Source organism: Carassius carassius, chromosome 31, assembly GCF_963082965.1.
Source record: "Carassius carassius chromosome 31, fCarCar2.1, whole genome shotgun sequence".
NCBI classification, from domain to species: domain Eukaryota; kingdom Metazoa; phylum Chordata; class Actinopteri; order Cypriniformes; family Cyprinidae; genus Carassius; species Carassius carassius.
In genome coordinates, this window is record NC_081785.1 from 25808299 (window position 1) to 25833106 (window position 24808).

The 24808-nt window shown below is 38.4% G+C and overlaps 1 protein-coding gene and 1 long non-coding RNA gene across 2 annotated transcripts in view; both read left to right on the forward strand.

The window, feature by feature from the left end:
- The first annotated feature begins 7556 nt into the window (after positions 1 to 7556).
- Positions 7557 to 24808, forward strand: part of LOC132111812 (serine/threonine-protein kinase D3-like) — a 177685-nt gene continuing 160433 nt past the window's right edge. Inside the window, 2 exon segments of the mRNA XM_059519417.1 lie at positions 7557 to 7902; positions 8304 to 8960. Coding sequence (XP_059375400.1) covers positions 8676 to 8960 — 285 coding nt within the window. The 5' untranslated portion in view covers positions 7557 to 7902; positions 8304 to 8675.
- Positions 14383 to 18717, forward strand: LOC132112132 (uncharacterized). The gene is made up of 3 exons (XR_009424898.1): positions 14383 to 14863; positions 15059 to 15136; positions 18302 to 18717. It is a non-coding gene; the product is annotated as an uncharacterized LOC132112132 (long non-coding RNA).

A 24808-nucleotide genomic window follows, 5' to 3' on the forward strand; every position in this document is an offset into this window, starting at 1 on the left:
TAAAAAAAAATTAAGCAGCACAACTGTTTTCAAAATTGATAATGAATCAGCATATTAGACTGATTTCTGAAGGATTATGTGACACTCAAGACTGGAGTAATGATGATATTAAATCAGCTTTGTATAATAAGAATAAATTGCTCATCTAGAGGTAAAACTTGTTTTGCTGTACATTCAGAATAATATTCTGAGTGCTGATGATCTTGCTGGTAGAATACATGCTTTTGATTATGGTTACAATCAGCAGAAGAACCTTCCTCCGTCAGTCAAATTGTTTGGTAGAAGCAACGATTTGGGTTTAAATGCCATACAATCTTGGTGCTTGTTGCGCAACATGCTTCTGTTATTTGATGATTTAGTGCAGAGAGATGATAAACACTGGTATCTTTTGCTTTTACTTCTGCAGATTGTTAACATCGTATTCTCACCAGTCCTAACAGAAGGCATGACAATTTATCTTAAACATTTAATAATTGAACATCACCAGTTATTCAAAAAATTATTTCCCCAAAAAATCTTTTGCCAAAGCATCACATAATGATACATTTCCCACAGTGTATAAGAAAAATTGGACCAATTCTGCACATGTGGTGTATGCGTTATGAAGCTAAACACAATTTTTTTTAAACTCAATTAAAAAGCTTCTGAAACATCACCAAAACATTGGCCAACAAGCACCAGAGTTGTATGGCAATGCACTGGGAGTCTTTTAGCCAGTACAGATTGACTCTTGGTCCAGGGAAGATGGTGGAACTCAGTGAACATAAAGGTGGCATGGAGATGGGTTCCAAACTAGGAGTGGAAATATCAGAACATGTCTATTCTGTAAAGTGGTTCAAACATCATGGCACAGAGTATCACCCTGAATTTATTATCTGTACTGACGTAGCATGTGAGATGCTGTAACAGATTAAAACTCCATAATTATCGGGAAGAAGGAGGCGGGAACCGGTGGACAATCAAATGAAAGCTTTAATAAAATTAACACAAAACAGCGCAAACAAAACTAAAATCCAGGCCTGGTCCTTCACTGTCGTCACTCCTGTTTTATATCCTTCCATCTCCTCCGTGGGACTCGAGACCGGTGGGTCGAGCAGGTGTCGCTCATTTCTCAATCACTCCACCGGCCTCGCCCCGTTCCCACAGCTCTTTGCCCCGCCCCACTCGTCACATACCCCCATCGCCCCTCGCAGGCCGGGGGGTACTCCCGAGACTGCGCTCAATAATAATTATTATCTGGAAGAAGGAGGCGGGAACCGGCGGACAATCAGCCGGGGACGGCTGGCAGCGAGCTCGCTCGTACCCGGCAACTCACTCCAGCCCATGGCGGCACACTTCCTCGCCTGCTCGATGGCACCGCGGATTCACCACAGCGGCGAGGGATCTTCAGCAGAGCGTCCCCCCTTCTCCCGGATTTCGGCACCAATGTAACAATAAAAACTCCATAATTTCGGGAAGGAGGCAGAACCGGCGGACAATCAAATGAAAGCTTTAATAATAAAATAAACACAAAACAGCACGGCAGCCCCTCACGGCCGACTGCCGTGCACAAACAAAACTAAAATCCAGCCCTGGTCCTCTCTCGTCCTTCATTGTCGTCACTCCTGTTTTATATCCTTCCATCTCCTCTGTGGGACTCGAGACCGGTGGGTCGGGCAGGTGTCGCTCATTTCTCAATCACTCCACCGGCCTCGCCCCGTTCCCACAGCTCTCTGCCCCGCCCCACTCGTCACAGATGCCAGTGTTTCATAAGATCAAGACTATTGCTGTGAAAGATGAAAATGTACTTTTATGTGGAACATTGATGGAAACACTCCGTTTTGATGACCATTACCATGCATTTACAGTCAGACTACATCCAGACCGAGTTCTAAAGTCAGTGAATGTTAACAAGCTGTGTTATTTCAAACTATTTGATCTTCAAATGAAGTATGGTACAACAGATTCTGCACTGCATATAGTGCCCTACTGCCATTTTATGCAGATGTGATGTTTTTTTTTGTGAATGTATTTTAAGCCTGACCGTGTTTTAATAAATATTTTAAATGGTATGTTGAAGTTGTTTTCTGTTCTGTTCTCTGGAGTTATTTGATCAGCAATGGGTTTTAAAAGTGTACTCACTGAGTGGAATTTGTTTTTCACTAAGAAAATGTAAATAAACTCTACAAAAGTGAAATAATAACACTAATTGGTGTTAATTTCCCCTTAGTGTTAAATTGTAACAACACAGTTTTGTGCAGTGTTAATTTTTAACTCCAAACAGAGTTAATTTTACTCTGAAAATTGAACACTGTGACAAGAGTCATTTTATCATCAATTCTGAGTGGGACCAAATACACTCGGGTCCAGTGTTAAATTAAACTCTTAAAGAGTTATTTTAACACTGCAAAATTGACTATGTATGACCAAATAAATGTATATGTAAAAAAAAAAAACAACACTTGAGGAGAGCTGACTTCTCTGAAGTCCACTGAAAATCAGCTGTACCTGTATGACTGGATTTCTTCTGTGGAACACAAATAAAGGTATTTTGAAGAAATTTCGTAACCAAACAACTGACTTCTATAGTATAGACAAATTTTATTATATTATAGAATTTTGATTATATATTGTTCACCTTCAGTTTAAGTGTTTAAATTCTTTAAGACCACTACATATACAGTATGCTCTGGTGTTCAAAAGTTTGGGGTCTGAAAGATTATGTTTTTGAAAGAAGTTTTGTATGCTTACAAAGGCTAATTTATTTGATTAACAATACAGTAAAGTCACAAATATTGTGAAATAGTATTCAAATTTAAAATAACTGTTTTCTATTTTGATTGCATTCTATGGCATAATTTTCCATAATGAAAATTTTCCTGTCATTTGAATGTTTTGAATTTTCTTTAATGCCTACCTTATCAAACTCTTCCTAGATAGTTTGTCCCATTTTTGCCAAAATTGGCTCAGATCTTGTTCAAATATTACTGGCAAAAAGTTGTCAGTATACCAAACCATTTTAGTTTAGTGTATTTATAAATTTGACAAAGATTCCAAAATAGTTATTTGGTATAATGCTATAATAATGCAGGTATTTTAGGCATCGACCATTTTGAATATTGATGTACAGTGATTTTACTAATTGATTTGTGTCTTCAGCACCATGCTCTGACGCAACATATAAAGGTATGGACTGCTGCCACCTAGTGGTCACAAGAAATAAAAATAAATATACAAAATGTATTTGTAAATTTAATCCAATTTCTGTGAATCTGACCTCTTTCTATTCATTGTGTCCTAAAGAATCCAGTGGTTTATGTTTTTCGACAGGCAGCATTACTTTTTCGAAACCCATTCTTTACAATTTGTCCGATCTTTACCAAATTTCACACAGGTCATCATCAGACCATGCTGGCAAAAATATATTTCATATCTTAAACCGTTTCTGTATAACAGATGGGCAAATCTGATATTAGTGGTATCACTGGCATTTCATGCAGTAACTTTTATGCACTGAAACTTCATATCAAATTATGACCATATTCTGCCATGTGTGCTTAGCAGATAGCTTTGCCTCTGATGTGGAGGAACAAACTAAATAGACCCCAAGCTATATACAGTACAATTTTCTGGAAAGTCAATATGTCTTTCTTATTTAACTTTCTCTCTCTCTCTCTCTCTCTCTGGGGATGTAGCTTACAGTGTACAACTATAGAGGAGGGCCGTGTTACAGGTGTTTGTACCCCGCGCCACCTCCTCCTAAAACCGTCACTAACTGCTCTGATGGAGGGGTTCTGGGAGTAGTTCAGTCCTCCTCTGCTTAATTGTGATTGCATTATTTGGTTGCATAATTATATAATTACAATGATAAAATTATTGCATAATTTCAGCCAGACTCTATTCAAACTTTGTGCATTCTATTTGTTGTTGGTTTTTAAAATTGTTTAAATTAAGAAAATTTATGAAGTTTGAATTCGACTTACATTGTTAAAATGTGTGCTAGACAACGGAAACTGATGATGTCACCATGATGTTTGTGTAATGGATGGCAATTAGTCTTCTTTTTTGCATTTAATTCCATACAAAATTTAGTACGATGTATGCTAACACGTGTGAGTAAGGCAAAACATCTCTGAATAACTCTTATTGAGTTATTTCTGATTTAAAAAATGTAATGTAAAAGCGTAATTCTGTTAGAATTCTGTCATGATTCAGAGATTTTCAATTATATCTTAATGTTTCAGGGTCCTGTGGGTATGACTTTAGTGTGACTTGTTTTGATATTGTGTAGTGCCTGGAATAATGCATTGCCTTCAAGCATTAGAAGTTCTGAAAATTGCGTACAGTTAAAGTTGGATCATTACCTTCGCTCACGGATTATTGTCACCTCACTTGGATTTACCACCGTCGTCATCATCATCAGCGCACTCAATTCACCTACTCACCAGTCTGTGCTGCCATCGCAGTTCCTGCGTCATTCTCCAACCTACCATCATCTCAAATATTATAATAAACTCTGTTAACTTGCTTTTGCCTCCTGTCCTTCATAGTCCAGCATCAGCTGAGGCTGTGTTTGCCAAACTGAGGAGCCGTTTCATTTTAGCCCCTATTCTGATTACCCCTGACCCTACACGTCAGTTCGTGGTGGAGGTCGACGCGTCAGAGGTGGGGGTAGGAGCGGTGTTATCTCAACGTTCTCCCTTAGACGACAAGGTCCACCCTTGTGCGTACTTTTCATATCGTTTATCTCCGGCAGAACGAAATTACGATATTGGTAACCGAGAATTGTTAGCAGTTAAGATGGCATTGGAGGAATGGCGACACTGGTTAGAAGGATCGGGGGTTCCTTTTATAGTATGGACTGACCACAAGAATTTAGAGTACATTAGCACCGCCAAAAGGTTGAACTCCAGGCAGGCTCGATGGGCACTTTTTTTCGGACGTTTTGACTTTACTATCTCGTACCGCCCGGGTTCCAAAAATATCAAACCCGATTCTTTGTCGCGTATTTTTGACCATTCCGAACGCCAGTCCACTCCCGAGTGTATTTTTCCTGAGACATTAGTGGTCTCCACTCTCACATGGGAGATCGAATCGAAGGTCAGAACGGCTTTAGAAGGGGTAACGCCTCCGCCCGGGTGCCCACCGAACCGCTTATTTGTGCCGGAGGGATTAAGGTCCAACGTTATCCAGTGGGGACATTGCTCTAATGTAGCTTGTCATCCAGGGGTTATCCGTACTAGATTTTTAGTCAAGCAACGATTCTGGTGGCCACTTATGGCTCGCGACATTCACAGTTTTGTTTTGGCTTGCTTGGTTTGTGCCACTGGTAAGACTTCCAATCGGCCCCCTGATGGGTTACTCCAACCGCTGCCGGTTCCTTCGAGACCCTGGTCCCACATCGCTCTAGATTTTATTACCGCCCTCCCGCCCACCCAGGGCAACACAGTAGTTTTAACCGTGGTGGACCGGTTCTCGAAGGCAGCCCACTTTATTCCCTTGCCCAAATTACCCTCAGCCAAGGAGACAGTGTTGACCGTCGTAGACCACGTCTTTCGTTTACATGGCCTCCCGATAGACGTGGTTTCCGACAGGGGACCCCAATTTGTGTCTTAATTTTGGCGAGAATTCTGTAGACTACTGGGAGCGACTGTAAGTCTGTCCTCAGGGTTTCACCCCCAGAGCAATGGTCAAACCGAGAGAGCCAACCAAGATTTGGAAAGGGTGTTGCGATGTTTGGTCTCCAAGAATCCTTCCTCCTGGAGCCAACAATTGTCTATGGTGGAGTACGCCCACAATACCTTACCAGTATCAGCTACGGGCCTATCTCCTTTTGAGTGTAGTGTAGGTTACCAGCCACCTATTTTTCCCAGTATGGAATCCGAGGTTGCGGTCCCCTCCGTTCACGCCTTCGTCCAGAGGTGTCACCGCACTTGGACTAGAGCCCGCGAGACTCTACTCCAGGAGGGGGCGCGCACCAAGGCCAAAGCCGATCGCCACCTGTCAAAGCCTCCCGTATACGTCGTGGGTCAAAAAGTGTGGCTTTCTACCAAAAATATTCCTCTCCGTTCCGTATCTAATAAGTTGGCTCCCAAATTTATTGGCCCGTTTACTGTCACCAAGATCATTAGTCCGGTGGCAGTCCGTCTTAAACTCCCTCCTGCGTACAGGAGAATTCATCCCGCCTTTAACGTATCCAAAATAAAGCCCGTTTTTCATTCTCCCATTAATCCGCCTACCCCGGTCCTCCCCCCCCCCCCCCCGCCGCGACTCGTAGATGGGGAGACCACCTATTCGGTCAATCGCATTCTGGACTCTAGAGGGAGGGGACGCGGATTTCAGTACTTGGTGGACTGGGAGGGTTACGGTCCGGAGGAGAGAAGTTGGGTACCTGCTAGGGACATCCTGGATCACTCCCTTATTGCTGATTACAATCGACAGGTAAGAGATTCTGGGGACGCCAGGAGGCGTCCTTAGGAGGAGGGGTACTGTCACGGCTCATGAATGCACCATCTCCAGCTGTATTCATGTTACGTCATGTTGATTGTTTCATGTGGGTGTTGCCGCTGATCGTCTGATCAGCGGCAGGTGCATCTCATTCCAACTGCCTATTTAACACCCTGTCTTTCGTCTCTTGTTTGTCAGATCGTTGTTTGAGGTCGTCCGTGTCTGATGTCTGATTCATGTGTTCCTGCCTTGCTTTGTCTCCTGTTCGGTTTCTGTTGGATCATTACCTTCGCTCACGGATTATTGTCATCTCACTTGGATTTACCACCGTCGTCATCATCATCAGTGCACTCAATTCACCTACTCACCAGTCTGTGCTGCCATCGCGGTTCCTGCGTCATTCTCCAACCTACCATCATCTCAAATATTATAATAAACTCTGTTAACTTGCTTTTGCCTCCTGTCCTTCATAGTCCAGCGTCACACTTTTGACTTTTGAGTGTGTGTGTGTGTGTGCATATAATAGCTGCATTAAGAGAATACTATAATCAGTGTAAACTGTATGTTGTCTTCTGGAACGAGTAAATATTGTCCGTAGCTTTTTAAATTAAACAAAAGTTCTTTTTTTAAAGAAGAGGGGAAAAAAGGACCTTAGAATCCTACTTGTGGAAAGGGTTTGCAGAAGATGCTGTAAAGAAAATACCTAACTGCTCACAGGTAGGCTACTATACAAAACATATCCGGATAATGATGGAGTATTGAGTCAAATGTATAAATATACAGATACAAGTATTTGAATGGAGTCATTTGTGTAAATTCAGCTATTAGTAGTAGTAGTAGTAGTAGTAGTAGTAGTAGTAGTAGTAGTAGCCTAGTAGTAGTAGTATTCTTGTGGGCTATGTAAATAGTTATGTGAAATAAATTATTTAGGGGGAGTGGAGTGAAATGTAATATATATATGATCCCTCCTATTTGTAAATCATGAGCAAACAATTTGAGCTTTGTGGACAATCGCAGCAAGAAAGATATATTGCTAGAATGTAACTAACGTTCAGGACGCTACAAAGCGTTATTGCGTCATAGTGGCTGTGGAATGACGCCGGTAGAGGGAGTGAACACACGATCCGCGCTCGCATAACGGAAACTGCGCGTGAGAGACATGCGCGTCAGACAGCGAGAGAAAGACAAAAGCATTTATGCACTTATAAGTTAAATTTCAGCTCGACAAACCTGCCATTTCTTTTAGGTTTTACTTTCTCTGTCTGGGCGGCGTTACTTATTTGCCCGCTGAAATGGAGAGCAGATATTGAGGCGCGTTTGAAGTAGCAGAATGTATCACGAAAAGAGGATAGAAAGTTTTCAAACCGAGCTCATGTAAGGGACTCTATGACTGAGCGATGCTTTCTGACTAAATTAAGCCTCAGAAGCTTCAAAAAAGAAACCAGGAGGCGTTCAAGTCCTCGTTTTACATTGATAGTAAGTTTTTCTTCATCAGGGAAATGATTTTCTAGCATTGAAGGTATTTTCCCTCTTTTTCCATCTTGTCTTCAGTGAATCATTTTAAATGCATTTGGTCTTGAGATATAGTTGTTCATGATGCATTATGATTAAGCCTGAACAAAGACGTTGTATTACTTGTTTTGCTGGTATTTGGGATCTTGTGCCTGTTATGTGATCTAGAGTGGGATGGTCTCCAGATGTGTTTCCAGATGTGAGCTGGAGGTCTTTTTTGGCAAAAGACAAAAATGTGCAAAACTCTTCCAGAATACAATGAATTTTTAAATATTAGCTTATTATGCACATAGATAATGGCTTGGTGAGCTCTGTACCCCCATTCAGGGATCTGTGGAATAAAGACACAGTTTTGTTTCAAACAGGAATGAGAGTTGAATGAGGAGCTGGATAACAATGGGAGCCACTTTGTTAAGCATCACGAAGGCATCCTGATTGCTCAGCCATGGAGTGACACTCTTATCAGTCCAACATCCCACAGGGAGCCATGAAGCATGCTATGTGGATTGCATGTTTTTAGAGGGAAACTTAACGAAAAATAGGCACCTTATTCTTGGGTCCAATTTCGCTGCTTCGTATGCCACAGATTGCACATGACTGCTGATTCTGCTCACCTGCCTTAGGAAAGAAGAATATTGCGTTTAATTATAAACACAACCCGGTCACTAATTGGATATCAGCCACGGTTTCCAAGCTTGTCAGTTTTACAAGGTTTAATTTGTCTGTGGAGGAAACTAATGTCTGCCAGTAGTAGCACCTCTCCTCTGACTTTACCTAAACACTTCGTCCACTCTCACCATCAGACTGCACCCCCAACCCCTTCTCCATCACCCAGCCCTCCGGTGCCACTCTGTGTCCAGTTCTCCAATGGGAATCACAGCGTTCTGAGCCCCACCAGCTCCCTCCACGGAGTGTCCTTCCTCCTCCAGATCCGACTTACTAGGGAGATGGTCACCCTGGAGCCACACGATCTGTCCCTCAGTTCTGTGAAGGACTTGGTCTGCTCCATAGTCGATCAAAAGGTAATAACTTTTCAGGGATATTTCTTATTTGCATGATCTACTTGCTTACTGAATCTAGGAGCTTGCTCACTCTGTTAAACCATTAGAAAGTGTACCTTTCAAATCTCTACACATTTTTGTTTTAAACAGTATATATGTTTTTAGACCATTTTAATTTTTGAAATTAAATTCTGGTAATTAGTGCTGGGCGGTAAACCGGTTCATACCGAAAACCGGTGTATATTTTCGTTACGATGTTAATTTTGAATATACCGTCATACCGGTGTATTTAATTACTCAGCGTTCGGAACGAACGTTACGCTTCGCCGCGGCCGCGAGACACTGTTTCAGACGGACCCTTTACAATGTTGCACTTCTAAGCAGCGACTGCGAGCCGTGGTGAGGGTACATACAGGCGGGAAGGAAGTCGACCGGAAGTTGAAGTCGGCCGCGTGTCGCCATCTTGTAGCAGAACTTCACTTGCGTTAGCATCCCATTGACTCCCATTCATTTTGGCGTCACTTTGACAGCGAATAACTTTACATCTGAGGCGTTTAAAGACTCCATTTGTCCATTATTTATTTCTAAAGATACACGACAATGTATAAAGGGCTCCATTACCTTCTATGTTACATTGTGGCCCCGTAGAAACAGTTTTTGTAAAAATAGGCTAACGATTGCGTCATAACCACTCGACTCTCTGTCGCACAGTAGAGAAATTACCGTACAGACAGGAGGAGAAGCTCGCAGGCAATCGGGGAGATGTCAAGAGAGAAGCCCATAGATACAAGCCCTGGCGTTACATTTTAAAATACTATACAAAATAATTAATCAGAATACTTACTCCTGCTCACTCACGCCAAAGAACTTGAGTCTGCCCGTCAGAAACGGAAGTGCTAAAAATCGCTAAAAATGGGCTTCACTTGTCTCAATTGAGTTCCAATGGGGTCGCTGTGTCCATTTCTTTTACTGTCTATGGGTACACAGCAGTGCTCTGGTGTTACGTTATAACGCCTGTTTCACACAGTCGTATTAACGGATTCCAGCTGCACGAGGTTGCGGTCCGTCAGTACGTTCAAGGAGTGGTGCTCTGCAGCAGTGCAGCGATTGTTAACGTACTGAGTCTATTTTTGCTGTGCTGCAGGCACTGAATTAAAGTGAAAGCGCATTGTTCGCGGGAAAAATTAACATGGATTGACATGGAAACGCAGTCAGATGGGTTTTTGGCTAGGTTTAAAATAAGAAAAAGAGCACTTTTAGATAAACAAGGAAAACAATATATATATGTTCACTTTTATGGAAGCAGAAAAACAAAGTTCATTAAGACCCGTGGGATTGCTTGTGATAAAGATTTAAATGCAAAATGCACGAGACTGTTTCTGTCTGTGGTGTTTTAATTTTAAATATTTTAACAATAAAAGTAGGCTAATTATTGTGTTTAAATGTTTTGCCGCTTGCTTGAGCAGCTTATTATACAAACCTAGAAGTAAAATAATGCGTTGTTTATATTTATTTAGTTTAAACTAATGTCTATAACTATGAAAGATTGTTACTGTTCTGTGATAAAAGACTCACAATGCTGAAAAAAAAAATCAATATATATTTTTTTTACATGATATGAAATCAAAAAAATGAACAAATGTGTTTGTGGACTAAACAGCTGCGGATCAGTAGCGGACCGCAAATGCGTCCTGTGTGAAAGCACAATGAGTCCGTGCTGCGGACTGCATATGCACTGAAGACGGAGTATGTGTGAAACAGGTGTTACAGGGAAGATGGATGCTACAGAACTAGTAGAACATGACACAGAAGAACGTCCCAAAAAGAGGAGCCTGGACTGTTGTTTGGAGGGTTTTTGGTTTCCAAAAATCTGACATCGACCAAACAACCATTTTATGCAAGTGCTACACCTGATTATGCATGAAAAAAAAACCTGCATAAACCGGGAAACCGGCATAATTTCGAAAAAGCAAACTTGAAGAACAGTCTCGCTGCGTTGTCTTCTGTTGTATGGGCATACTCAAGCCGCATGCTTCAGTGAAACATTAGAATCTGAATAGCGCGTTCAGCGCGGGGGCATAGTTGCATTAGAAGATAATGAAGGGAGACGTGAAAAACAGACATCGTGTTTTCATATGGATGTTTAACAGCAGTTTAAAAGTAGACATGTCAGGCTTTCTATAGATATATCTCTCATGTCTCTTTGTTGCATATTCACTGAGTTACAGTTCATTTTAATGACGCATGTCTAAATGAAGATCAGCTTAGACAAAGGCTGCAGAAAGCACACCTTGTTTGTTATCTTTATTTTATAAGTGCACAGGTTTTGTTGTTATTATGTCTGTATACAAAAAAAGTAGACCCTTTACAGATTCGATTAATGTATTGCTCTATAACGCGATTAAGCGTTAATCGACTTCAGAGGGTTAACACAGAATGTCATGGAATTTGTCAACCATTTGATTTGAATTTGTAAATCATTTGTTTGAATGAATTAATCAAACGTAGGTCATTGCACTTACATCAAATTGCGATATGGACTAATATCTGTAAATATTAAGCCAGAAAAGTCTATTTAAATATGAATCCTGCATGTAATGCGTGTCTGTGTTAAGGAATGGCGCAGAAGCGTGGCTTCATTTATTACACACAGAGAAGCGCTCGCAGTGATTTCAGTGTCTGTCGTCTCACTAAATGAGGACAGAAACACATTAACAACATCTCCAGAACTGCACTGAGAGTCACTTTATGAGCATTTGACTGTCTGATGTGAGTAAAACTAGCGTCGTATCACATACACAGAACTGTAAAGGTATTCACGGCAACTCGTCAAAATAAAAGTCTGGTTTAATTTAAAGACAAGTATTTGCCAGAAATGTATTACACTCAAAAAAATGAATTTGTTGCACTGTTCGTTTTACACAGATATGTTTTGTTAAAACAACACAAGTATATTTAGTTTTCCGCCAAAACACAATTGTATTGTGCTTAATCAACTTAAAATGTTTCATTTTCAATTTTACTTAATTATCAATCGTTAAACTAACGTAAAGTGTTTAATTTTGTAATTCAAAAAAAAACCGGAAGTGACGATTTCCAACGCATTTGATGACGGTGCGAAGGAGAGCAAGAGGTACCAGTCAGGTAAGAAAATCTAAAGTTTTTCTTGTGTCAAGTCAAAGTTTTTAATTTCTCTTAGAGTTTCTGTTTTGGGGTGCTTTTGTTTTGCAGTCTAGTATTGTGTAATCGGTTTACTGCACCATTAATAGATGATTTTGAGCGGTTGGGAGTTGTGAAAGCGCACGACTCTCTGTAAGGTATTGACTTGAGTATATATATATATATATATATATATAACAATTATGAAACAATTAGTCGACATTATCGACAACGTCGACGATAAAAAAAAATTGTCTGCAAATGTTTTTGAGTAGTTGTTTGATCTCGTATGCCTAATGTGAAAGCCTCCAATAATGCAGTTTGACCAGTGTGGCGCTGTAGCGCAAGATTGTAATACACTCTCCTGATTCAATTCAAAAAAAGAAGATAGCACTTCAGTTTGAGCAAACCGAGCCGATCCGAACCTTGGATGAATATGTAAATATATACTGCACGCCTTGCTCTCAATAACTGCATAAACACAACAAAAACTGACCGCGATGTAAAAGCAGCTCTTATTAACATATTTGATTACAGCGATGTGGATGTTTGCACGAACTCTGAGGTTCTCCAGGCACTCCAGTAAAGAAATGTCCAGTCACGTTTATTTATATAACAGTCCTTATGCAATAGATAGCTTTTCAATATTAAACATGAAAATACAGAGTCAGTGTCGCTAGAATTATAACTTGATTTCCTGTTATAAAGCAGCTCTCCAGTGTGGAGCTAGCTAATCATACATTTATTTTATAATTGTGGGAAATATTTCATTAAAGTTTTAGTTCTGCGCTAGATCAAACCAAACTGTTTTAAATATCATAACCCAATAAGGTATTTTAAGAGAGATTGTATTTATTAGTAAAATGTTTATCCAAAAATAAAACGTCCCATCACTTACCTTTACTTTTATTATACATATGGCTTACAATAAGAGATGTTAAGAGGCAGAATGATTTGTCATTCAGCTACTTCCTCCTATAGCTAATCAAATGGCAATTCTCTCTTTTCTCATTTTGTGTGCAAAATATATTTATTTGTATAAATTAATTGTATATAGGGCTGGGACAACGCGTCGAAGTCATCGATGACGTCGACGCAAAAAATACGTCGACGCAAAATATGCGCATCGATTCGTCAACCTGTTTTTATTTCTCTAAAAAACGTTTGCAAAACGTTTACCTTATGTGCGCTGAATATACGCGATGGCCGGATCAACATTCTGTCCAACGTTATATAACCAATCCAGGGGTTTTTCTGCATTGATCTTTTTTTTTTGGCGGCTGTCAAAGCCTTATTTGATCGGTGAGTGATGTAGAATAGAATGACTGTGCTGCACCTGACAGGGCGCGTACGAGAGAGAGCCCCGGCTGTGCGCGCTCACTCACAAGTCTTCAAACAACACAAGCTCTTCTTGCTCTCTCTCTCCATCGTGCATATTAATCAAAATTATTAAACACGATAGAAAAGGGCGAAACACCCAAGTTTCACACGCGCTCGCGCACTCACAGTCTTCAAACTACACGAGCGCTGTCTTGCTCTCTCTCTCTCTCTCTCTCTCTCTCTCTCTCTCTCTCTCTCTCATTAGACACGATAGAAAAAGGGCGAAACGCCAAAGTTTCACGTGGAGCATTCGGAGATTTTTTTTTCCTCCATGCTGCTGGCTCCCACTGTTAATTTTTATTTTTTGGAAAAGCACTCTCTGTATTAGCTTAAAGCCCTAAAGTTTACATTGGTTACTGTATTCTTTCAATTGCTCTAAACAAGTATTTTGGGTGAACTTTTTTATTGAATGCTAGACATCAAGTTGTTGTTATTTTCATCTGAAAGAAGAACTTTTTTTCAGTAAGCTAGGCCCTATGTGTTCAGTAAGCTTGTTTCAGTAAGCTATGTGTTTTCAAGGCTTCAAGGTTTTATTGAATGCTATCTCTATACAAGTGCAAAGTAATGCATTCTTAGTCAGTCTTTTATTTTGTAATTTTAAGAGCAATAAACATATATTGCAATGTTAAGGAATTCATGTTTTTTTTTCATTCAGATATGTAAATCAACATGTATAAATTGTTAGTAGTCAATTAATGGGGAGATAATCGAAATCGAATCGGTCTGGAAAAAATAATCGTTAGATTAATCGATGCATCGAAAAAATAATCGCTAGATTAATCGTTTAAAAAATAATCGTTTATTCCAGCCCTAATTGTATACTAGTAATACATAATGACTTTCAAAAGCGGAAGTGATTCCCTTTATTTGTTAGAATATGTATATTTTAACTAAATGCAAAAAGCTAAATAATAAATAAATGTCTAACCATGAAATGTCGACCGAGTTTGGAGACACCTGGGTCAGCACAGTGGAAGTATTTGAAGCTTTGTTTATGAACATGGCGGTGTGGTCATACAATGACTTTAAACCGGACACTACTCTGAACTGTTCACATTATACAAATGCTCCAGATATGTAATCAGGTCCTCCCTTTAGGAATGGTAAACATGACACTATTCATCACTCACACAAATAAATCACTTAATATTTTGATAATTGAATTGGTTTTTGCTGTTAAACCGTTTTTTTTTTTTTGTAACACATTGCACTTCATGTGTTAACAGATTTGTGCAGAATTTGAGACATACAGAATTAACATAGGCCCATTAGAATCAACAGTCTTTGCCAAACTGGATCCGCACTACAGAACTTATGAAGATGTTTGCATACTGAATAAGGGTGCTTGGACAAATACTGAAACCCTCTTGGTGCCCACTACACAGGTAAGAACAACTGCACTCAACACAACCTTGTATTAAAACATTATTCTCTGAATGGCCACTGGAAATTGACAAAAAAAAGACAGATAGATTAAGATTAGGTTTATTAATACAATAAATGCAAAATATGTGGTATTACTATTAACTGACAGATTATGAATGAATTTGCCTCCCAAAAACAATTCATTTTGATGCAAGGCAGGGGTGTCCAGACCTGCTCTAGGAAAGCCAGTGTTCTGTGGAGTTCAGCTCTAACACACCTGCCTGGAACTTCTAGTAATACTTTATTGTTTTAAAATTCCCAAGAACCTTGATTAGCTGGTTCAGGTGTGTTTAACTGGCTAGGTCACCCAAAAATAAACATGTCATTAATTACTAGGGCTGTCACTTTTAGTTCGAAAAACGATTGCACAATCGATCGGACCAACCAAAAAAAGTTTCGAAAATGAAAATAGGGAATCGATTTTAACCAAATATGTACACTATTCATTTTAAAATAATTAAACAATTAAAAATATAGATGTAACAAAACTCACAAACAAGCAGAAAAAGAAAATAAAGAATTCCGAAAGTGCAGTATGCGTTGCGAAAGCTAGACAAAAAATACCAGCAATTTTACGCGCCTATAAGTCCCAGTGACGTCGAAAGCGACCTCTTATGCTGCGTTCACACCAAACGCGAATAGAGCGTCTGGAGTAGTGATGGGATTTATGGCTCTTTGAGGGGATCCGGATCTTCGCGATCCGTTCCTTTCAAAGAGCCGTTCAAAAGAACGGCTCTTTTGGCTCTTTTAGCTATTTCGTCAGTTTTAAGAAGCCAGCTTGGAGCCATCTCAGTTTATCCTGGAAATAATCACTGGGAAGAATGATGAGGTGAGATTTGTAGTCAAATAATTAAATCTCAGATATCACACACCAATATCTGAGTTTGAATTATTCTGAAATATTGATTATTACCTCATTTGTCATGTGTGGACTATATTCCATAGGGTTGCACAAATCCCTCTGCTTAGACAGTGACATCACTATTTTGGATTTACCTTTAGTACAAAGTGTGTGTGTGTAAAGCTACGTTGACTTATGTTATTCATACAATACCTACTCGCGAATAAACATCAAAAAGAAAGCCGGCTGCAATGAATTTATGTGCAAAACAGCTTTTACTGCAAACACTTCCACTCAAGAACATTGTTATCACACAAGAACATTTTGATAGAAAACAAAAAATATTTAAAGTTAGAATAAATAAAATGGAAATGTCTACATACTACATACAATTACTACTGTAAACTTTGCAAACATCAGCCCCTTCAAGTCAATGAACAATAACAAAGTGGGCTGCAATGAATGTCTGTGCAAAACAGCTTTTTTTTCAACGCTCCTACCCAATGAGAGAGGCACGCAGGATGTGAAGGACGTGAAGGATGCGTGCACAACTCATAACTAATATCATCACGCTATAAAGGGTTGGCCTGCGCTGGGTGCGCCCCTCCCCCTACAACTGTTCTGTCTCGCGGAGGAGCTCATTTGTGTGCATCTGTGTGAAACACGCATAGGAAAAAAGAACGATAGAAAGAACGGCTCCCCTCCAGCCGCGACTCGGCTCCCATCGTTCATGTTTATGAGCCGTTCAAAAGAATCGGTTCGTTCGCGAACGTCACAACTGTAGTCTGGAGGTCTCGCGGGGCGGTAGACGCGAATTCACCTCATTCGCGCTTCTAGTTACAGGAGATTCTGAGTTATGATATAGCAAGCTGACAGTGACCGGCTTCTGTGGTGGAGAATTGCGCAGCTGTACCTGAGTGTCCCTGGGACATCAGTGCGGTCGGAGCGCGTCTTCTCAACAGCTGCACATATAGTGAATAAAAAACGCTCTGCTCTGGACACATGGCCTGTTCTCAAGTCCATTTAAAGTTAAATTTTTTTAAACAGTTGTTTGAAATGGATTGAATCATTATTTAAAATAATCTTGGAGATTTTTGAATTGCCTAAATCATAAATGCAGCCGCCTGCACTGATGTTTTTCTTTTGTCATGGCAGCCGTCCCCTCTGCACATATATTTTTTGCTGTTTGCTGTTTGTTATTCTGCACGAAACTTCATGCCAATAAATAAGAAATATTGCTGCCTTGTGCGTTTCCAGCACTCTCTTTACGTTCGTCTGTTATTTGACGTTGAAAAAGGAAACGTCTTTTTTTTTTGACATGGAAAATCGATTTTACAATCGATTCAATGAACACTTATGTCTTAAAAATCGAAAATGATTTTTTCACAAAAGTGACAGCCCTATTAATTACTCACCCTCATGTAGATGTAGTCTGAGCACGCGGATGTACTTCTGGAAAAATCGGCCGAAAAAAAGGTCAAAGACCGGCCGATTACCAATCGCGTATTTTAAGCAAAAACCGTCCGGTATCCGATTGATGGCGGGTCAATCGGTGCATCCCTAATATTTTTATGAAAATGCGAGAGATTTCTGAACCTCCATAAAGGCTGCAATGCAACTGAAATGTTGCCAGAGTCATAGTAAGGACATCAGTAAAACAGTTCATGTGACATCAATGCTTCAACCACACTTTTACAAAGCTACAAGAATACGTTTTTGTGCAAAGAAAACAAAAATAGCGATTTTATTCAACAATTCTTCTCCAAATCACATATGCCGTCATTATGGAGAGTAACGAGGCATGAACATTGCTTTCCTCTGCGTGTAATCAAGGCTCAGTGCATGCGTGTTCTAGGTCAGCAGCACCATGCACATGAATTATTTACGTGCTGTTGATAATGGTGGAAGATGCGATTTGGAAAAGAATTGTTGAATAAAGTCGCTGTTTTGGTTTTGTTTGCACAAAAAAGTATTCTTGTAGCTTTGTAAAATTATGGTTGAACCACTGATGTCACGCGGGGAAGTCGTGGCCTTATGGTTAGAGAGTCGGACTGGCAATCGAAAGGTTGTGAGTTCGAGTCTCAGGTTGGCAGGAATTGTAGGTGGGGGGAGTGCATGTACAGTTCTCTCTCCACCTTCAATACCACGACTTAGGTGCCCTTGAGCAAGGCACCAATCCCCAAACTGCTCCCCGGGTGCCGCAGCATAAATGGCTGCCCACTGCTCCGGGTGTGTGTTCACAGTGTGTGTGTGTGTTATCACTGCTCTGTGTGTGTGCACTTCGGATGGGTTAAATGCAGAGCACAAATTCTGAGTATGGGTCACCATACTTGGCTGAATGTCACGTCACTTTCACTTTCACATGGACTGTTTTACTAATGTCTTTACTATGTTTCTGGGAACATTCCAGTTGTGTTGTTTACCGTACAGGGTCCAGATGTGTGTACCATTTTCTGCTTGCCTGTATTTCCCATAAGGAGATGAATGACTGACTTTTTTTTCATGTAATTTTAGGGAAAAAAAACCAAAGGCTAAATTTTGTTGTTTTCATCTTCAGACTAATGGAATTGAAGTATCCAAATGAAGACCCTAGCAGTATGGAGTATATGATGAGTTTTTTTTTCAAGGTTAATAAATGATTTGTTAAAGTTAATACACAAGAATTTGAGTTCTCCATCCTTTAAATACTTCTAGGATACAGACGTTGGCAGCAATCAGGAGGTGATCCAGAAGACTCGTGGGAATCTATTTGAAGCTGCATCATTGAAGACAGTTCAGCAGAAGTTGGAGTTTTAAAGGATAAAGTTCTTCAGGACCTAGCAGTTTACAGTCTGCAAAACCATGTTGCTGGGACTGATATATGGACTGAACTTGAGCAACCCTCCTGAACTCAGGTACACATTTGGAGTACTGAAGAAGTCATTTCTGGAGCCAGTTCCTGTTCCTGGAATAAGGTTTGATTGGTTACCCATGAATGCCAATTAGAGAATGAGTAGTTTGATATTTCTGCTATTTTGTGTAATTTCTTTGTAATTCTGTAATGTGGTTTAAACTGTATTTACTGTAACTGTGTGTAATTATTTATTGCTTGTTTAACAAATACACTTTGATCATTTGTGACATCTTGTCTTTTGACTCATTACAAGACAAATCACACAAAAAAATGCTTTGTTGAAGTGAGTAACTTTAAATAGAAAATATTTAGTTAAAGTAACTAGAACTAATTGTGTGGAACCACTGTCCATAATTGAAATTAGTAATTTGAAACAAACCTCCTTATGTTGATAGAGTGAAACAAATTTGGTTAGATTGTAATAAACCAAAAAATGTTCAGTTAACTTAACCGGTTTAAGTTGAAGCAAAGTGAATAAATTGATTTGGTTGGACATTACTATTTCACATAGATTCTACCTCATTCAGTTGTGTTGTCACAACACAAGGAGTTTGCATATATTCAACCAATTCCATTAATGTTATCAAAACACAATTTGGTTGTGTGGAACCACTGTCCATAATTGACTTAAGTAAGTTTAAAGAGTAATTTTTTTGAGTTCAACAGAATGTACATAGCCTACGACTACTACTAAAAAGAAACAAACATTATTTTTTAAGGAATAACCACACAAAATATATGTCATGTTTTATTTTTAATAGTAAATCCCCTTTGTTTACAAAAAAAATTAAGTTTGCTTAATTTTCACTAATTAAAAGATAAATTAAATGAATGTTTTATGGCTTAATTTGATAACCAGAAAAAAAAAAAACAGAAAAACAAAACAGAATTCCTGAGGGGAAAAAACATTTTATAAGGCTATTTTAAGATTTAAAAAATGAATAAATTAAGTTGTTTTCATGCATTTAAATAATTAGACATGCTAAAAAACAGAATTTGGTAACAATAAAACATATGGTGAAGAAAAAATAAAACATTTCATTGGGCCTTAAACATATAATTTTTGTTAAACTTTAATAAATTGTTGTGAAAATGTATAAGTTTAATGATTTTAATTAATTATACATGCTTTTTAATTAATACAATTTAATTTAACCATTAAAAAAATTAAAACAGAAAAAAAATTGAATCCAGAAAAATTTAAACAGAAAAAAACAGAATTTGGAAAAAAATTAAACTGAATTTGGGAAAATATTAAATGGATTTCATAAGGGCTTAGAAAAGCTTTAAAAGACAGCTGGGAATTCATCTGAAAGATAGCTATAGTGTCATGGCTGATCACGCTTTGCTGGAAGATCTGGCAAACCATGCACTGTGCAGAGAACACATTTTCAAAGACAGCACTGATCTGTTTAGTAAAAGCAGAGAATGGCTTCTCAGTTGGTACCACTTTCTTTGCCATGATTTAGATGAGGACACATGCATTCACATGATTTATAAAGGGAGGTGTTGTCATCATATATGGTTCATTGGAGGTATTTCTGAATGCAAATGACCATGAATGTGAACGAGCATGGTGCTTAAGAACGTATGATTTATCAACAATGGTTACTTACTGGTGTGCGTAAGAACCGTGTGCATGCATTTAACAAATACTGATTTTTTTGTACTTGCACACATTTTACATTTCATATATGGGAGAAAATATAGAACCTTTTCTATGCACTGTTGATAAATGAGGGCCCTGGAACACAAGTGCAGTTATGTATTTTAACAGAAAGAACCATAATTTTTTTAACATCTTTGAGCCATACGTGTTTTTTTTTCTGCCCTGATGACATTGTTGGAAATCTGAACCTCTGTAAGTTCATAATATTTCAGAATGAGTGTCAAGAGTTCAGGTGGGCTTACGTGACATTCAAGTGAAAAACCGATCTAGGTATAATTACAGAAAGATATTTTTTAACAGGAAGAGAAAGCCTCAAGACATTGGCCCAAAATGAAATAGATCATTTTCCCTTCATAAGTCATGGCTAGTTACAGCATGGAAAGTATGATCAACTCTTTCCTCTGGATGTTCTCCAGAGGAATGTCAAGACCAAAACCATTTGAAAGGTGCTCTGATGAAATGACATCATTGCATCCAGTATACAGATAGGAAATTTTCGTGAACTTTGACACGCTGGAATGTTTATGTTTTCAAACAAGTAGTGTCACAAACAGAAGTCAATTGCTTGTCAAATTGTCACTTAATAATAGACAGCATTTTGTTTGAAATGAACCCCATGTAAGTTCATATTACAGTAATTTAACAACAACAACAAATCATAATTTTTGTCGATGATGACGATAATTATAATAATTAGATTATTTAACTGTAATTATAAAAATTAAGGAAAAAAAAAATATATATATATATATATATTTTTTTTTTTATAATAATACAGCAGTACTTTAGAATAAAAAGGGGAGGAAAGGTATCAATTTCAGGTTTAAGTTGTGCAGCTCTTTGTATGTATGGATGTATATAATTATTTTACTTGTGATGTTATAAAAAAAAAGAACATCTATATATATATTCTTATTTAGCTTAAATGTAGCTTACATATAAAATTTAAATCACCATATAGTTTGAAATCACACACAGATGGTGTGGCACTAACAAAAAAAACAAAAACAAAACAAAACAAAAAAAAAAAAAACCCACATGCAATGGAACTACTGTTAGTGCACAAAAATTGAGATTTCCTCCTATTATGTTAATAGTGGCACATTCATACAATGGAAACCATATGGAGGCCTCACTTTTCTTGTAGTTTTGAAGCACCGTGCTAACGGTATCGGAGAGAATAGTTTGCATAGTTGGGCGAAAGTGTTATGAACTGCTTACATTTCCTGGCTGTTGAGTAGGTGATCTGCTCAGCTGATAATCTTACCGCAAGGAAGTGTAAAAGGCCTTCAGACACTCAAGACACAATCTGGTCCTCTTTGAAAATGTTATTTGACATTTACATTCTGAGGCAAGTTGATTCATGTATTGATAATCATTCAGTTGATCAATGGGAAAGAAAAGTGCTCTCTTAAAAACTAAAAAGACATGATCTGGGTGTGCTAGTGCTACAAAGTGCATACAAGTTGTTTACTGCAAAATAAATAAATACAAATAATCAAGACGTAGTCAGATAGGTAAAATAAATTATTTATAAGGATTTTATAAATTATAACTTGTTTAAAATAATATCATTAATATTACTGTATGACCAACATTTTTTGTGCTCTGATGAATGTATCTGGGAGACAGAAAGAAAGCGCATGAGACAGAAGAGAAGGACAGACACAGATGGAAATGAGTGAGTATAGAAAACAATGAGTAAGCTGGAGGTAGAGACATCTTTGGCAACGGTAGTGAAATATGAGCCTTATGATGAGTCCTGCTTGGTCCATCTTATAGCTGCTCTGCTGTGATTGGATCAGCCACTCAATGAGCTGAAGAAATCACTGCACCTCCTAACACATTATTACTGTATTTCATGGATATTGGTGGCTACCTAGACTTATAAACATACATACATACTTCATGTTTATTAGGGCTGTGCGATATGGGGGAAATATCTAATTGCGATTTTTGTTTTTTACCGATATTGCAATTTGATTTGCGATTTTACATTTGCAAAGACAAGCTTCAGCTCAGTATTGTCAATAATGTGCAGTACAGTATGAGTATCATTACCCTGCTTAAAAAAAATCCTACAGTTTCCATTAAACCATTACAAAATTCCTTTTTGTTTTTGGCATTATTACAATATGAATTACTGCTGTTCTATCCAATATGGGGGGAGTGCATGTACAGTTCTCTCTCCACCTTCAATACCACGACTTAGGTGTCCTTGAGCAAGGCATCGAACCCACAACTGCTCCCCGGGCGCCGCAGCATAAATGGCTGCCCACTGCTCCGGGTGTGTGCTCACAGTGTGTGTGTGTGTTCACTGCTCTGTGTGTGTGCATTTCGGATGGGTTAAATGCAGAGCACAAATTCTGAGTATGGGTCACCATACTTGGCTGAATGTCACTTCACTTTTTTTCACTTTCACTTACAAGTCCCATTATAACCCTGAAATCCTTTCAGTTTTTAATTGTGTTTTGGGAGGGGTTCGATATATATATCGCATCAAATTCAAGGTACTGATGCTTGCCTACAAGACGACCACTGGCACGGCACCAACATACCTAAACTCACTGGTTAAATCTTATGTGCCCTCCAGAAGTTTGCGCTCTGCAAGTGAACGACGCCTTGTGGTGACATCCCAAAGAAGTTACAACGACTTACAATAGAGGAAGAACAGCATTTTTTTATTGCATGTGAAGTATAAAATGTTAGGTTTATTAGAAAGCTAAATTAGGAAATAAGATAGAATAGACCAGAAAGGCAGCAAAGAAAATGAAGAGCATTTGTGTGTGTGTGTGTGTGTGTGCGCGCACGCATAAGTGCATTGGCTTAAGGTTATGGGGTGGTAAAGTGCTTGCGAAAGAGGTGATGGTCTCAGCAGATAGGGTGGATGTTGGCAGCTCATTCCACCAGACAGGAATAAAGAGGGTGAAGGTTTTGGAGAGAGTGTGGAGGAACAACAAGGCTTTGTTCATTCCTTTCACTAGCAGACATACTTGGATACCAAACGGACACACTAGAGATAGTTGACAGCAAATTAAAATTTTATATACAAGGAAAACATTTTAAATTACATACAACTGCATTACAAGTAAAGGTGGAAGTAAAAAAAAAAAAAAAAAAAAAGAAAAAAAAAAAAACATTTCCATTTTTTATTTAAAAAATACAAGTTCCAGCACATATTAAGTATACAAATTGTAAATTTACAGTCAGGAACTTCCAAGAAGTCATTAAAACTTCACAAATTGACTAAGACATATCAAGTTTGAGATGCTTCAGACATTTATTATGCAATAAGAAACACTGTTGTGATTCTTTTAGATGTTTTTAATGTATTAATATTATTGTTATTATAATATATATATATATATATATATATATATATATATATATATATATGGGGTGTGGATAAACGTCTTTCTGTTATGTTTATGGTTAGTGGTCGACCAATATATCGCCAATGGTGATATGTTTTTTTTTGCTTGGCTGATGTGTCAAAAACAAAAAAAAATCAAAAGATTTTATTTTGATGGCACTGAGAAAGGCAGCGCCTGAACTCACTCTTTCTCGTTTGCCGTCAGGATTAAGCAAATACGCATTTATATTATTTAAACAAATCTTTGAAATGCTAATGAACATTTAATTTCTTAAACCTTGCAAACTTAGTCGAATCCAGCTGTGAGATTTTTTATCCAGCATTATCGTGTGTTCTATGTGTAATGGTCGGCCCGTGTGAATTGAATGCTTTAAACTTTAAACTTGTGATTTCAAATCATTCAGCACTTTATGCATTTGCCCACTGTCATATTCATGTCATTTTCTCTGTGTGCTGTATGAAATATTTGTGTTACCCTGAATTTATTTGAAAAAAATTCCCAGTGTGCACACAAATTTCCCAGAATAATGGCTGCCATGTGTTTACTTCCTTTTTAATTATATTTTTATAAAAGGGGTCATATGATGCTTTTTAAAATATCATTATTTTGTGTATTTAGTGTAACAGAATAGGCTGACATGCTTTAATGTCAAAAAGCACATTATTTTTCAAATACCAGGGTTCCCACGCGTCCTGGAAAACCTAGAAATCCTGGAATATTAATGACCAATTTTCCAGTCCTGGAAAACACATGGAAAATGAGAGAAAACCTAGATTGTCCTGGAAAAAATCTTGTTGTCCTGGAAAATTATTATTTTTAAATGTTCTTGATCATTAAAGAATTGGCCAACAACTGGTTGAAACAATTAATGTAAGAGAAAGCGCTCTGTTCAGGGATGCTGAGTTTTGACACGTGAGCTCACGCTGTTTAAGCCCCCTGTGACGTATGACACTGTCTCATGTTGGCGGTTTTCAGGTGCTAGAAATTAAGTGCTCGAATGTTTGCAGCAAATGTTCATTGGTATGCAGGTAATATTTAATTACATGTTAAGTATTATTGTAAAGTAATTATTTTGATACGCATGTGCAAGGGGTCTGCACGGTGAATTACAGCATGCGTGACGGCATT